Consider the following 13,261-nt stretch of genomic DNA (forward strand, 5'->3'; position numbering starts at 1 on the left):
GGAAAATGTTTTTTCAATTAATTTCTTATTTATAAGGAGTTGTTGATTTTGGAATGTTTTACATTAGATCCGGCGGACGGCGCTATCATCGCATTCAATATTATTCTATTTCAATTTTAGTTTGTCCTGACAGATGGTGCTACGATTAATTTGAAAAAAAAAATTTGTTATTCAATTCATGTGCTGATTAAAATATTAAATAATTAACACATAGGCTACAATTTTAACCGACTTTCAAAATGGGGGAGGTGTTATGTTCGTTTTCTTATATTCAACGATTACTCCGCCGTTTGTTAACCGATTTTCAAAATTTTTCTTTTGGTATATAGGGTATCATCCCAATTTGGTATTATATTTAGAAAAGTGGTGATCTGATGAAGGATCCATAAGTAATCGAGGGAACTCCTCAAAACTTATAGGGAAACATATGGTGACTTCGGTTTCGTGAGAAGTATTCTAAGCATATGCTACCAACAAGTAAGATTTTGCACCGAGATATACCTGGTATACCGTGGTTCGGAAGGTGCTGAGAGAATTCCTGATTCTTTATAGATACAAGTTTGGGAGTTTCGGCGTTGTTTTAAGAACAGAAAGCATATGCTACTATGCAAATTACATTCTTCATCATCATCATCATCATCACTACCATATTATACCATTTCATAGTCTTTTAGATCGAGACTCGAGTTTGTCAAGCGATAATTAAAAAAATCTATATCTAACTAATATTATTAACCTGAAGAGTATGTTTGCTTGAACGCGTCAATCTCAGAAACTACAGGTCCGATTTAAAAACTTATCTCAGTGTTAGATAGATCATTTATCGAGTAAGACTCATCATTTATCGAGAAGGTTATATTATATTATTACTCTAAGACTAATACGACAGAAGAAACTCAGGAAAATGTGGGAAAAACGGGGGAAATATTTTTTATGGGAAAATGTACCTACGGATTCTGTAAAATTTCTAATTTACGCGGGCGAAGCCGCGCGGGACATCTAGTTAGACTTATAAAATTTATGTAGCGGCTCTTTGAAAGTATGGGAAAATGTACAAACTCGATATTTGGCTATCACGGACGTAAAAAAAATACGGACGTAACCTTCTCTAATCATGAGTGAAGCTTAGTTATGGCCGCCCGTGTAGGACGTGTGCGTGATATGAGGGTTGCCATATAAATCATATATTTCCCTACTTTTTAAATTTTGTAAACTCAGACAAGTTAAATGTATTCTTTATACTTAAACATATTTTTATGTTTTTTTCGCTTCAGAAATGTAAGCGGTTGTAAATAATGGCTTGTTAAATCAGTTAACGGCCTGTTAGAGCTATCGAGAGTTCTACCATGCGCTAACGTCAAATCAAATCACCTAACATGGTGTTAAATTTATTCCTGGTCTAGAGGTCCATTCAATATTTTCATTCCTATTAGGTCTCAATGACGCTCGGGTGACTACACCAATAGCACCTTCCCTCCCCTACTACTGAAGGAAATCTAAGACAACAATTTTATCTATGGACGCTTCACACCACTGACCACGTCAGTCTGACCCCGTGCTAAGTACCTGAAGGACTTGTGTTACGGGTACCAGACAACGGAAATATATTTAATACTGTTATACTATACATATATTTAAGATTTTTATTATATGATACACATAATTATTTAATACACACCCATGACCCAGGAACTTTGAAAACTTTTTGTTCCGTCGGCAGGATTCGAACCCGCGACCCCCGGCTTGAGCTACCGACAGCCCACCCACTGAGCCACAGAGGTCGTCAAACAACAATTATTATATCCACTTTTGTAAATTAAGAAATTAATAGGGGTGTAGACTATTTTTAGGAAATATATTTTTGACGACCTCTGTGGCTCAGTGGTTGAGGGCTTGGTCAGCGCTCAAGCAGGGGGTCGTGGGTTCGAATCCCACCGACGGAACAAAAAGTTTTTCAATGTTCCTGGGTAATGGATGTTTATTAAATATGTGTATCATATAAAAAAAAACTTAAATATATGTATAGTATAAAAAATATTAAATATATTTCCGTTGTCTGGTACCTGTAACACAAGTCCTTTAGGTACTTAGCACGGGGCCAGACTGACGTGGTGTGAAGCGTCCATAGATATTATATTATTATATATTATTATATTATATTTATTTTACAGATGTACCATCAAGGAAGTTGATTCCTATGCAATTGACAGACCAACGTTATTTGGTCGAATACTTATGTCAATTCAATGTTAATTGTGATCTGTCAGCTGGGTTTGACGTAACGCAACCAAACTACTTATGTCCCCGATTTGCATAGGAATCAACTTCTCTGATAGTACATAAGTATTTTGTTACACCTAAAAATATGTATAAAAAATAAATACACTCTTATTTCAATTAAAAAAATCACTTAGTAAATATAAAAAATATTATAAAGTTATTAAGTAAAATATGTCCATTTTCGGTAATTCTATAATACAAACTTTCAAAAAAAAACAATAATTTGTATTAGATTTCGTTTACTGTCTACACCCCTATTATTGTATTCCTGCCTAATTACTGGTCAATAGTATGCTAAATACTTACATGACACTAATAAAAGACAATAAAATTAATTATTTGATTATTTAAAAATAATTTAAAATTTTCCCCGGTTTGGGGAAAATTTCCCCACTTTGTTATGGACATTACTGACCTGTTGAAGTTGAATTAATATTTACATTATTTTATCAAAATACTTTAAAAATATGTTATCTTACCTATGAAAGGTTATTCCTTGATGTTTTTTGTGTAAGGTTGTATTGTTCTTGCACCATTTTACAACACAAGATGGCATATTTATTTTTATTTATGAATGACAAAGACGTGTCACCGCGATGCAGTCTAATTGCGTAATGGCGGTACGATCGGCTTATTACAGTGCGAGTGTGTGTGCAAGATGTGTACGTATGATCGCCTGGGCTTCATTCATTTCTTAATGGCGATCCGTCCGTATTTTTTTACGTCCGTGTTGGCTATCTGATTGGTAAGTCTGCCGACCCCTGGCCTAGCGGCTAGCACGTGTTTACTGTTCACTTCGATTTTTTAAATGTATTGTTTAAAATTATCTACCTGATATTTGTGAGCACGTGTGACTCTTAACAAATTGTAATAAGAATTAAGATACGTAGAATATTAAATATACGCGATTGTTTACTAGGTAAGTAAAAAGAGTGAAATTATTATTTTTAACAAAAAAATTAAACCGACTTCCAAGGTAAAAACAATAATAACATCCTTATAATATGAACTAAAAAGTATTAAATAATTTTTCCTATCTAATAGTGCCTTTTCCGAATTCGGCTAAACCTCAACTATTTCTGTACTCAATCTTCATAATTTTGAAGTCGGTGCCAGTTCCAAAAGTTTCAAATATTCTGTCAGAGAACTAAAGATTCAGGCTATCTGGTACCGACTTCAAAACTGATGAAGATTGAGAACAGAAATACTTGAGGTTTAGCCGAATTCGGAAAAGGCACTATAAGATAGGAAAAATTATTTAATACTTTTTAGTTCATATTATAAGGATGTTATTATTGTTTTTACCTTGGAAGTCGGTTTAATTTTTTTGTTAAAAATAATATCGAATACCGAGCGAAGCTCGGTCAAATAGCTAGATAGAAAAAAAACTAAGCAAGTTTTTTGTGTTAAAATACATTGTACTTTATGATCTACCGATATCTACTTCTGCGACACACACAGATTCATGCTAAAAACCCAACAGTCACCTTTCTTGAATAACTAATAATCTACGGCAAATCAGTGGGGGGTCCAAGCTTATTATCGTTTTAATCGCTCACATACCTCACATAGATAAAGATATTTAAATGTTTTCGAAGGAATACAGGATAACAATCGTAAACACATTAGTGTAGCGAACGAGGAGCGAGGCGGCCGTATCGCTATTTATCATTTTATATACTTAATTAAATCAACATTTGATTAACGCGTCCGAGTAAAATGTTGTACAGATCGGCGGCTCTTCGCACGAAGAGACACGTGTTGAAGAATCTCGCTTACTATTCCACGTCTAAGGTACGTCTGTGGCCAAATTATGAGTTGGGTGTAGTTCATGATTTCTGGGCAAGTGAACAAAAAAAATAAAATATATATTTCATAATCGGCCTAGTGCGAGTCATACTCGCGCACGAAGGGTTCCGTACCGTTATAGAGCGAAAAAAAGGAAAAAATGGTGTTTTTTGTATGGTAGCCCCCTAAAATATTCATTTTATTATAATTAAAGATGTTTTGAAAATTTCAAGAGTCTATGTTGCCATTATGGATTACGAGATAAAAAGACCAAAAAATAACGTTTGTTGTATGGGAGCCCCCTTAAATATTAACTTTATTTTGTTTTTAGTATTTGTTGTTATAGTGGCACCAGAAATACTTACATAATCTGTGAAAATTTCAGAAGTCTATAGCGGTTCATAATGAGTTACAGCCTGGAGGCAGACAGATAGACGGACAGACAGACGGGCAGACAGCGAAGTCTCAGTAATTTCCATTTGGGTATGGAAACTTAAATAAAAATCGGCCAAGTGCGAGTCACACTCGCGCACAGGGTTCCGTACCATTATGGAGCAAAAATTGTATTTTTTGTATGTGAGCCACCCTTAATTATTTATTTTATTTAAATTTTATTATTAATAATTAAAGTATAAAATTAATACAATTAATAAGTAGGTATTTTGTGAACATTTCAGGTGCCTACTTGTTGCCATCATTGATATCGAGCAAAAATGGCCAAAAAATCACGTATATTGTATGGGATTTAATTTATTTTGTTTTTAGTATTTGTTGTTATAGCGATTAGCGGTAACAAAAATCCATGATCTGTAAAAATTTTCAACTCTCTAGTTATTACCGTTCTTGAGTTACAGCCTGGAGACAGACAGACAGACGAACAGACATCGAAGTCTTAGTAATAGGGTCCTGTTTTTACCCTTTGGGTCCGGAACCCTAAAAATTGGAATACCCGTCGTGGGAAAAATTGGTCCTGAGAAAAATTATCGAAAATAAGTAGTAATTAAATACAGAAAGTTGTAAAACTATTAAAATCTTTCTGTATTCCTATTTTAAATCGAAATATTATTAATGAAATATGAATGAACCAAAGAATTTAACGCGTACTTGTAGGTATTTTAAGTTTTTGATTTTAGTCTAGACTTTTTAAAATAGACTTTTGTGCAATATACTTAACCTAAAAATATTTATAATATAAATTATTTGTACTGAAAGAATAATAATCACCACACTTTATTATCTCTCATACGTTACATAAAGACTAAAGTAATAAGCAGATTAGGTGACGAAGTTTTGGAATGTAGGCAACTAGGCATGGTCATAGATAGCAATAGATACATTTAACATTTTGCAAAGGAAACGTCTTTCTATCAACTATCAAGTCGCTAGATCTACTATAAATTTTTCGTAGAGCATTCGTAGCGCTTACCTACGCGACTACGCCAGTCGCCACACCACGTCATACGCTCGATTTGATTTTTAGGGTTCTGTAGTCAACAAGGAACCCTTATAGTTTCGGTCTGTCCGTCCGTCGGTCTGTCTGTCTGTCCGTCTGTCCATCTGTAATATAGGGTTCCGTAACGGAACCCTATATTGCGCGTGGCCCGACACGAACTTGGCTGGTTTTTAAATCTGCCTTGCTTCTTTTTCATAAACTACTTTAATGCTTTATTGATACTCAAATACCATATACCAAAGAAGTTATTACTTAACCAAAGACATGATAAATATCAGTTAATTATCACTACATAATCTATATCTTTACATTATAGATATTATAAAAAGAAATATACGGAAAGTTACCACTCCAAACATCATTTTTTTTCGCCGATTTTCCGGAAACAACATTAATTGATAACAAAACCTGACTTGTATCGAAGCGATGATATAATTTTATCATTAAATGACTTACTTTCAAAATATAATTCAATAATATTAATCCAATCTAATCTGTGGATAGAGTTAAGTATGTGTTACGATGGAAACTATGGTCGACCGTGCTCTATTTATTTTATATGTTTCTCACATCACTATCTAATATCTATACTATAATATTATAATTCTGCAGAGTTTGTTTGTTTGTTTGTTTGAACGTGCTAATCTCAGGAACTACTACTGGCCTGATTTGAAAAATTCTTTTACCGTTGGATAGCCCATTTATCGAGATATATTTTATCACACTAAGACTAATAGGAGCGAAGAAATAGAGGAAATGTGGAAAAAACGGGGGAAATTATATGAAAGGGCTTATTTGAATGCGCTAATCCCAGGAACTACTGGTCCGATTTGAAAAATTCTTACAGTGTTAGATATCTCATTTATCGAGAAAGGCCATAGGCTATATTTTATCACGCTAAGACTAACAAGAGCGAAGAAATAGAGGAAAATGTGGAAAAAACGGAGGGAAATTATTTGAAATTGGTTATTATCTTAAGAACTACTGGAGCAATTTTTATGTTATTTGGCAAACATCAAGAATCACGTGATGGGACAAATGCTATTTTTTGCGAAAAAATGTACGGTTGCGTGAAATTACTAAATTACGCAAGCAAAGCCGCGCAGAAAGTCAATTCTGTACATTGAATATTTTTGTACAATAAATTTCTTTGTACAATAAGTTTTCTATGAGAAGCCGGCCTGACCTCTCATAGTAAAACAAGCGATGGAACAGCAAAAAATAGAAAGGGCGTAAGCGACAAAATAGTTTTTGTCGCGTAATTTAAAAACCTACATTTCATATAAGCTCTGGGCAAATTAAAGTGTATGCTTGAACCAATTTATGTACAAATCTCTGTTGGCAAAATAGGAATCCCTTTTTTTACAGAGGTCTTTTCGATTGATTATTCTGTGTTATAAAAGTTGACCAATCGTGTTATGCTAGGGGTAATTCAAAGACAAAGACATGATGAATACTAACAATGAACTTTCATTTCTTAGCTTTAGTCATTGTTGAGAAAAATCGCTATCGCTACAGCCAAATTATCAAGGCGTCGCCTTAATATCTGCATTCGTGCCGAATTACAGCTTTGTAGGTTCGTAATCCGTATAGTCTCTGAGCAAAACCACGGACAGACAGACGGACGAACAGACCGAAACTTGTTGAATACGGAACCCTAAAAAGTATCCTATGTCCCTTTCCGGGACTCAAAGTATCTCCGTATCCAGCAGGTTCAACGGTTTGGGCATAAAGTGGTGACAGACATGTCTGTCTGTCACCACTTTATGCCCAAACCGTTGAACCTGCTGGATACGGAGATGGAGATGGACACTATCGCGTTTATAATATTAGTATGGATGGGTGGAATCTAACCTCAAACTCAAACATTGAGCATTTTCAAACATTGGCTTAACGTCGTCGGCGCTATTGGTGCCTACCACCTCCTCCTATCTACTAATAAACTTTATGCCTATCACCTCCTTTTTTGTATGATGGAAAAAATGTAGTATGGCCTTATACTCTTACTAAATGACGTTCCTCTCGTCACTAGAATCGTCGTGTGATAGCAATCCGTCGTGAGGACCAGTCAGTATGGGAGCGGCGCGCGCCCTTCGCCCCCGCCAACGTCAACCGGCTCGTCCGAAAGGGCGTCAAGGTCATCGTGCAGCCCTCCAACCGCAGGGCCTACCCTATGCAGGTATGTAACGAGAAGATTAGAAAAAAAGCCCGTAAACGCCTTAAATGCCCGGGTATTTACGCATCTACACTCGCACCTCTAATAAGAACGAGAGACATTCATAACATGAAATGGTTAACCGTAATCCAGATCGGCAGCAGTCACAGGTGGGCCTAATAGAAGAATCACAAGAATGAGCGTGTACACTACGCTGAAGTCTTAAAGTTTGTTTCACAATCTTTTGACAAAATCGTATGTTAGATAACTTATTTACATGTTTTAAGTTTTAACCCAGTCACTCCTAATTTGGAGACGTTAACAAAACTTCCTAAAAGTTAAATGCTTATTGGGAAGTAGACCATAAACCCTTTCTTACATGAGGAATCTGCCCAAAACCTCGATCATTCTGTATGCATGAGAATTCAAAATATCTCTCAAACATAATTTGTACTTTAGGAGTTTGTTTGTTTGGTACACTAATGATGTCAATGAAATGCGTAATAAGTGATAGCGAGATGCGACTTCCTTTTGGAATTTTTCGTGACCCCTTTGTGTCGAGTGCGTCGGGTCACTCGGGGCTGGGGTCAGGCGGTTATCCGTTCAAGTCCATCATTTATGATGGAAATCATTGTCTCAAAATATTGCACTTATTATGTTGCACTAGCAATATCTGAGTTATATAATCTATTATGTTGATAAATTCGTCATCATTTGAGAGAAGTTTTGCTTGACACCTTCTGCTATAAGTACTATACCTAATATTGTGTATAGTGATCACGACGTGCACCATACTCTTATAATAATTATTAATAAATAAAATAATTATAGCTCAGTAGGCGTATCTAAGGCACTGGACTTTGGCACTCTCTTAAATTAAAGATGATTAAACGTTAACTGAATTTAAAATTAAAGGTTTTATTAAACGTTAACTTAATTTAATTATGAGAATAGATGAGAAACAAAAAACGAGCCATGAAGCCTAAAAACCTCGAGGTTTTTTCGAGTCTGGTCCAAGTGTGTGCGTTATACACTCTCCTTCAAGATGTCCTAACCGTATATTCCTTTCCACAGTCGTACATAAACGCTGGCGCGGTAGTCCAGGAGGACATCAGCGAGGCCGGCGTTATATTCGGCGTGAAGCAGACGCCGGTGGACCTGCTCATCCCCAACAAGACCTACTGCTTCTTCTCGCACACCATCAAGGCGCAGGAGGCTAACATGCCCATGCTCGACGCGATATTGGCCAAGGTTGGTGATACTACTTTCATCATACGTCTCCTATCAACAATAAAATAAGTTTAGTATTATCGTCATACAGGACTATATATTTTTTTACTTTCCCACTGCTGGGCAAAGCTGCCAGGGTCTTCCATTTTTTCGCTCCTGCGCCACCGTTGGTATTGCCCGGCTGGTATGCCTCCAGCTCATAATCAGGACATTTTAATATACATAATATGTACTATTATTAAGTTTTAATGCCGCTTTAAGATTTATTAACACGGTCATTGATTTCTTAGTTAACCAATAAAATTAATATTTACTAATACTAACGCATATACAGGGAGTAACAAAACTAAGTGATAATACTTTAGGGTGTGTACTCTGTGCATGTGTTCCTTGTAGAGAGTTCACTGTGAAACCAACCAACTTTTTTCACTTTTTTATGGGCAAGGGCCCGAGCGTCACGAGTTTCTCCATACAAAAGTGAAAAAAAAATTTGTCTTTCAGGGCTGCTACTTTCACAGTGAACTCTCTAGAAGGAACACATACACACCCTAAAGTATTATCACTTAGTTTTGTTACACCCTGTATATGACGCTTATCGTGGTAAAACAAATTAGTACTTAGCTTTATCTTAGACAAACATACTGTTAGTAAATGCATATGGTTTGTGCTACAAGCAGAATATTATATTTAATTCATTATTATTTTCATGTCATATTTAATTCATTATTATTTTACGATAAACTATATTTTTCGTTTTATGTAAGGTCGCCTTTGTCATATTGCAAATAAACCTTTAAAAATAACTAATAGGAAAGAATTATATAAACTAACTAGCGACAGCGAGGCATAAAATATGTATATAGCCACTGAAAAAAATATTAAAATCGATTCAGCAGTTTTTATTTATATTCATTATTACTACCCGTGGCCCGCACAAATTACGACTCGCAATTTTTTAATATGTAAAATCTTTGAAAATATTCATTTAAACCATAATATGCTGTAAAGGGCCATATAGTTCTATATTAAATCAACAATGTATTTAAAGTATTTAATTGAACAAGGATTAATCTTGTATTGGTTAAAATCGCTTCGAAAATTAGCCATTATTTGTCGTTAAAAGTAAATGGCAAAAAACTGTTATTGTGGGATATCCATAAGAGATAGACATTATATTATACCATCGCGGAGTTTTCTGTAGACCTTTTCATTGTATACAATACTTAGTAATTTTTTTTAATTATTTTGATTTGATTTATTATTATTTTGATAAATCCTTTAGGCCTGCGTTTGCAATGTAAGCGGAAAATTATGTAATTATTTACGACATCACATTAGAAACCCTAACAATAGTAGTATTTCTCCACTATTTAATATTACGGTTTTACATAACAACAAAACCGATATTATGTGCCGAAGAGGAAAACATACAGCATTGTTTTAAAGAAAGCAGTGTATACTACGGTAACATAACTAGATGGCGCTAGGAGCGATCTCTATGATGGAGCATAGACCAGCAAGGGGGGGGGGGGGGGGGGCGCGCCAGCGCCACCATTTTCCAAACCATAGTCGTTTTCACCAGGAAGAACTTCCTACAATGCTGTATGTTTTCCTCTTCGGCACATAATATCGGTTTTATTGTTATGTAAAACCGTAATATTGATGTGCCTCCGGAAAACATACAGCATTGTTTTGAAGACGTGTTTGTTATCTGCTGGTGATGATCTATTGCACAACGCTATGATGATAAATAGGTGAAATTAAGTAATATAAATTATAATGTAAGTAGTAGTTTGAAGTTAAACTTTATGCAGATAAAGAAAACATACATATTTTAATATCAATATTTCAATATATTATTCATATTTTAATATCTATATAATTAACCATAATAATTATAACAGAGAAAATCATAAAAATAAGTATAAATCATAATTCATAGATTAAATAAACCGGCGCAAAAGTACTAAAAAATGAATCAAGTCGATTGTCTTTAGGGATTTCTATCTGTTTACAATAATGATTGAAAAACGTGTTGGATGATTTCCAATTTCCCCTAGATAATATTTCGTCTATTGGTTGATTATCAAGCCACCTCCAGGATGCTACCGCTGACCTACAGCTTCCTGGAGGTGCGTCAATACCACTGTCCCTCAATACAGAACGCACCCAATTTCCTATTACAGTCCTGGAAGCTGGTTTAATTATCCCATTTACTGTAATAAACAAACTATTTAAATCTCCCACCTCAGACCTTCGGGGCTTAACTTTTTCCAGGTAAGATCTTACAAGAGTTACAGGGCAAATATTTCTATTGTCGTGTTTTGAAAGCATCCAGGCAGATTGGCGACGAGAATGAGTGTCTGTCTTAGATCCAAATGCCGGTATTAAGAAAATATGGTCACCTCTGTCGAAGAAGTGATCACTTGTTACCTCGAGCAGAGTGAGATCATGGACTCTCCTTCCCGAGGCCAATAATAGGACTATTGCAGTTCTTCTAGCTATATCAAAGAGAGACTCTTTTGGAGGGTTTGCTGTGATCCACTCCAGTACATCCCTTGGATCCCACGATATGGAAATGGTAACTTTTTTAGGCTTCGCAGAGGCTATGGCTTTAAGAGTGTGTTTTATAATAAAATTTGAAGATGTGTGGTGTTCGGCGTGAGGTCCACAAAAAGTAAGTACAGCAGACTTGTGTACTGAAATTGTGTTGTACGACAAGTTTTCGTTAAAATGAAGATGCATAAGAAATTTTGCGACTTCGAATGGTTGAGGCTCTTTAGCATTGACTTCAGAAATTGAACATCATTCAAGCCATCTTTTAATTGCCGGAAAATATGTTGATAACGTGGAGGTACGCCAGGTTAATAACGTGGAGGAGGTTGTCTGACTGAATTAGTATGTGCGAATTCCTTAGTTCTTTTGATTTTGCTTTTATTGCAGCTACTACTGCGAACAGTTCTTTTTTGTTGCTGTGCCATCTTTTTTGCTGTACTGTCCATTTCCCGGAGAGAAAAGTTCCGTCTAAATAGGCACCCCATCCCACATCTGAAGCGTCCGTCGCCAGATAGTTCGTCGTGGGTTTTTGTGTATCGGTGCCGAGCGGTGAATGCCGTTGAGCCACCACATTAATTCCCGTTTCACGTGGTTTGGTAAACGGATCGGTTTACACGGGGCAAAACCTTGGAAAAACGCTTCAGGAATATTTGGAGGTGCAGGCAATGGAGTCTTCCCCTTGGGACAACAAAGTTGGCAAAGTTCAACTGTCCTAGCAGGCTTTGCAGCTGTCGAAGATTTATGCCCTCTTTCAGTACAATTCTTTGTTTCAGATTGCTGTCTAGGCTGGTGATCTTCTGTTCTGAGAGTGACATGGTATTCGCTACCGTCCTCCAACGTATTCCTAAATATTCTAGGTCCTGAGTTGGGGTAAGAACCGATTTCCGATAGTTGATTTGCCAGCCCAACAATTCCAAGTGTCTTACGGCTTCCGAAGCCTGCAGACACAGAGCGTTCCGATCCTGGTGTACTACAAGGAAATCATCTAGGTAGACTAGTACTCGATATCCTTTCGCGCGTAGGGTCTCCGCGACCCAACACGTTACAGAAGAGAAAAGGTAAGGAGCAGAAGCTAGACCAAATAGTAGGTATGTCATTTGGTACAACTTTCCCAGGTAACTGATTCTTAAAAAAGGTCGGTGCGATTTTGCAATGGGCAAATGGAAATAGGCGTTTGAAATATCTAATTTTATCATCCAGTCTTTTGGCTGGAGAAATTCCGGAACATTTGCATGAGACACTAGACGAAACCGTTTCGCTTTCACATATGCATTGAGTTGCCGTAGGTCGAAAATTGGTCTCATTGAACCATCGCTCTTTTTCCGCAAAAAAACTTTCGATATGAAACTGGGCGTTTTGGCAACTACTGGTTCTAATACATTTTGATCCAACAGTTCCTGAATTATTTTCGATACTGCAGGGGACGGTTCGGTTGTATACCGTTTCAGTATTCGTTTCGTGGGTAAGATCAACGGGGGTTTTTTGAAGAATGGTATTCGAGAACCCGAAATTGCTAATATTACATGGTTTGTGGCTCCCATAGTTTGCCATTGATGTTTGAATTTTATCAATTGTCCCCCCATGAAATGTGTTTGATAGTCACTTCTTTTTAATATTGTTGTTTGGAAATGAATTGTTTTGTTTGTGGGTGTTATTATTAGACTTTTTATAATTTGATTTTGAATTATTTATTGTTTTATAACCTCCGAAATTTGCTTGTTTAGGTAACGAGACAGATCTAGATGTAGAAGCAATTGGTTCAGTTATTTTTCGTTTTAAAACTGATCTATCTTTTTTAA

At 36.0% G+C, this 13,261-nt stretch overlaps 1 protein-coding gene across 1 annotated transcript in view; it reads left to right on the forward strand.

Moving 5' to 3' along the window:
* The first annotated feature begins 3,896 nt into the window (after positions 1-3,896).
* LOC121739622 (alpha-aminoadipic semialdehyde synthase, mitochondrial) overlaps positions 3,897-13,261 on the forward strand; it is a 32,982-nt gene continuing 23,617 nt past the window's right edge. Inside the window, exons 1-3 of the mRNA XM_042132114.1 lie at positions 3,897-4,074; positions 7,554-7,700; positions 8,751-8,927. Coding sequence (XP_041988048.1) covers positions 4,000-4,074; positions 7,554-7,700; positions 8,751-8,927 — 399 coding nt within the window. The 5' untranslated portion in view covers positions 3,897-3,999. The remainder of the gene's footprint in view (positions 4,075-7,553; positions 7,701-8,750; positions 8,928-13,261) is intronic.

The sequence above is a fragment of the Aricia agestis genome, chromosome 2, assembly GCF_905147365.1.
Source record: "Aricia agestis chromosome 2, ilAriAges1.1, whole genome shotgun sequence".
NCBI lineage: Eukaryota > Metazoa > Arthropoda > Insecta > Lepidoptera > Lycaenidae > Aricia > Aricia agestis.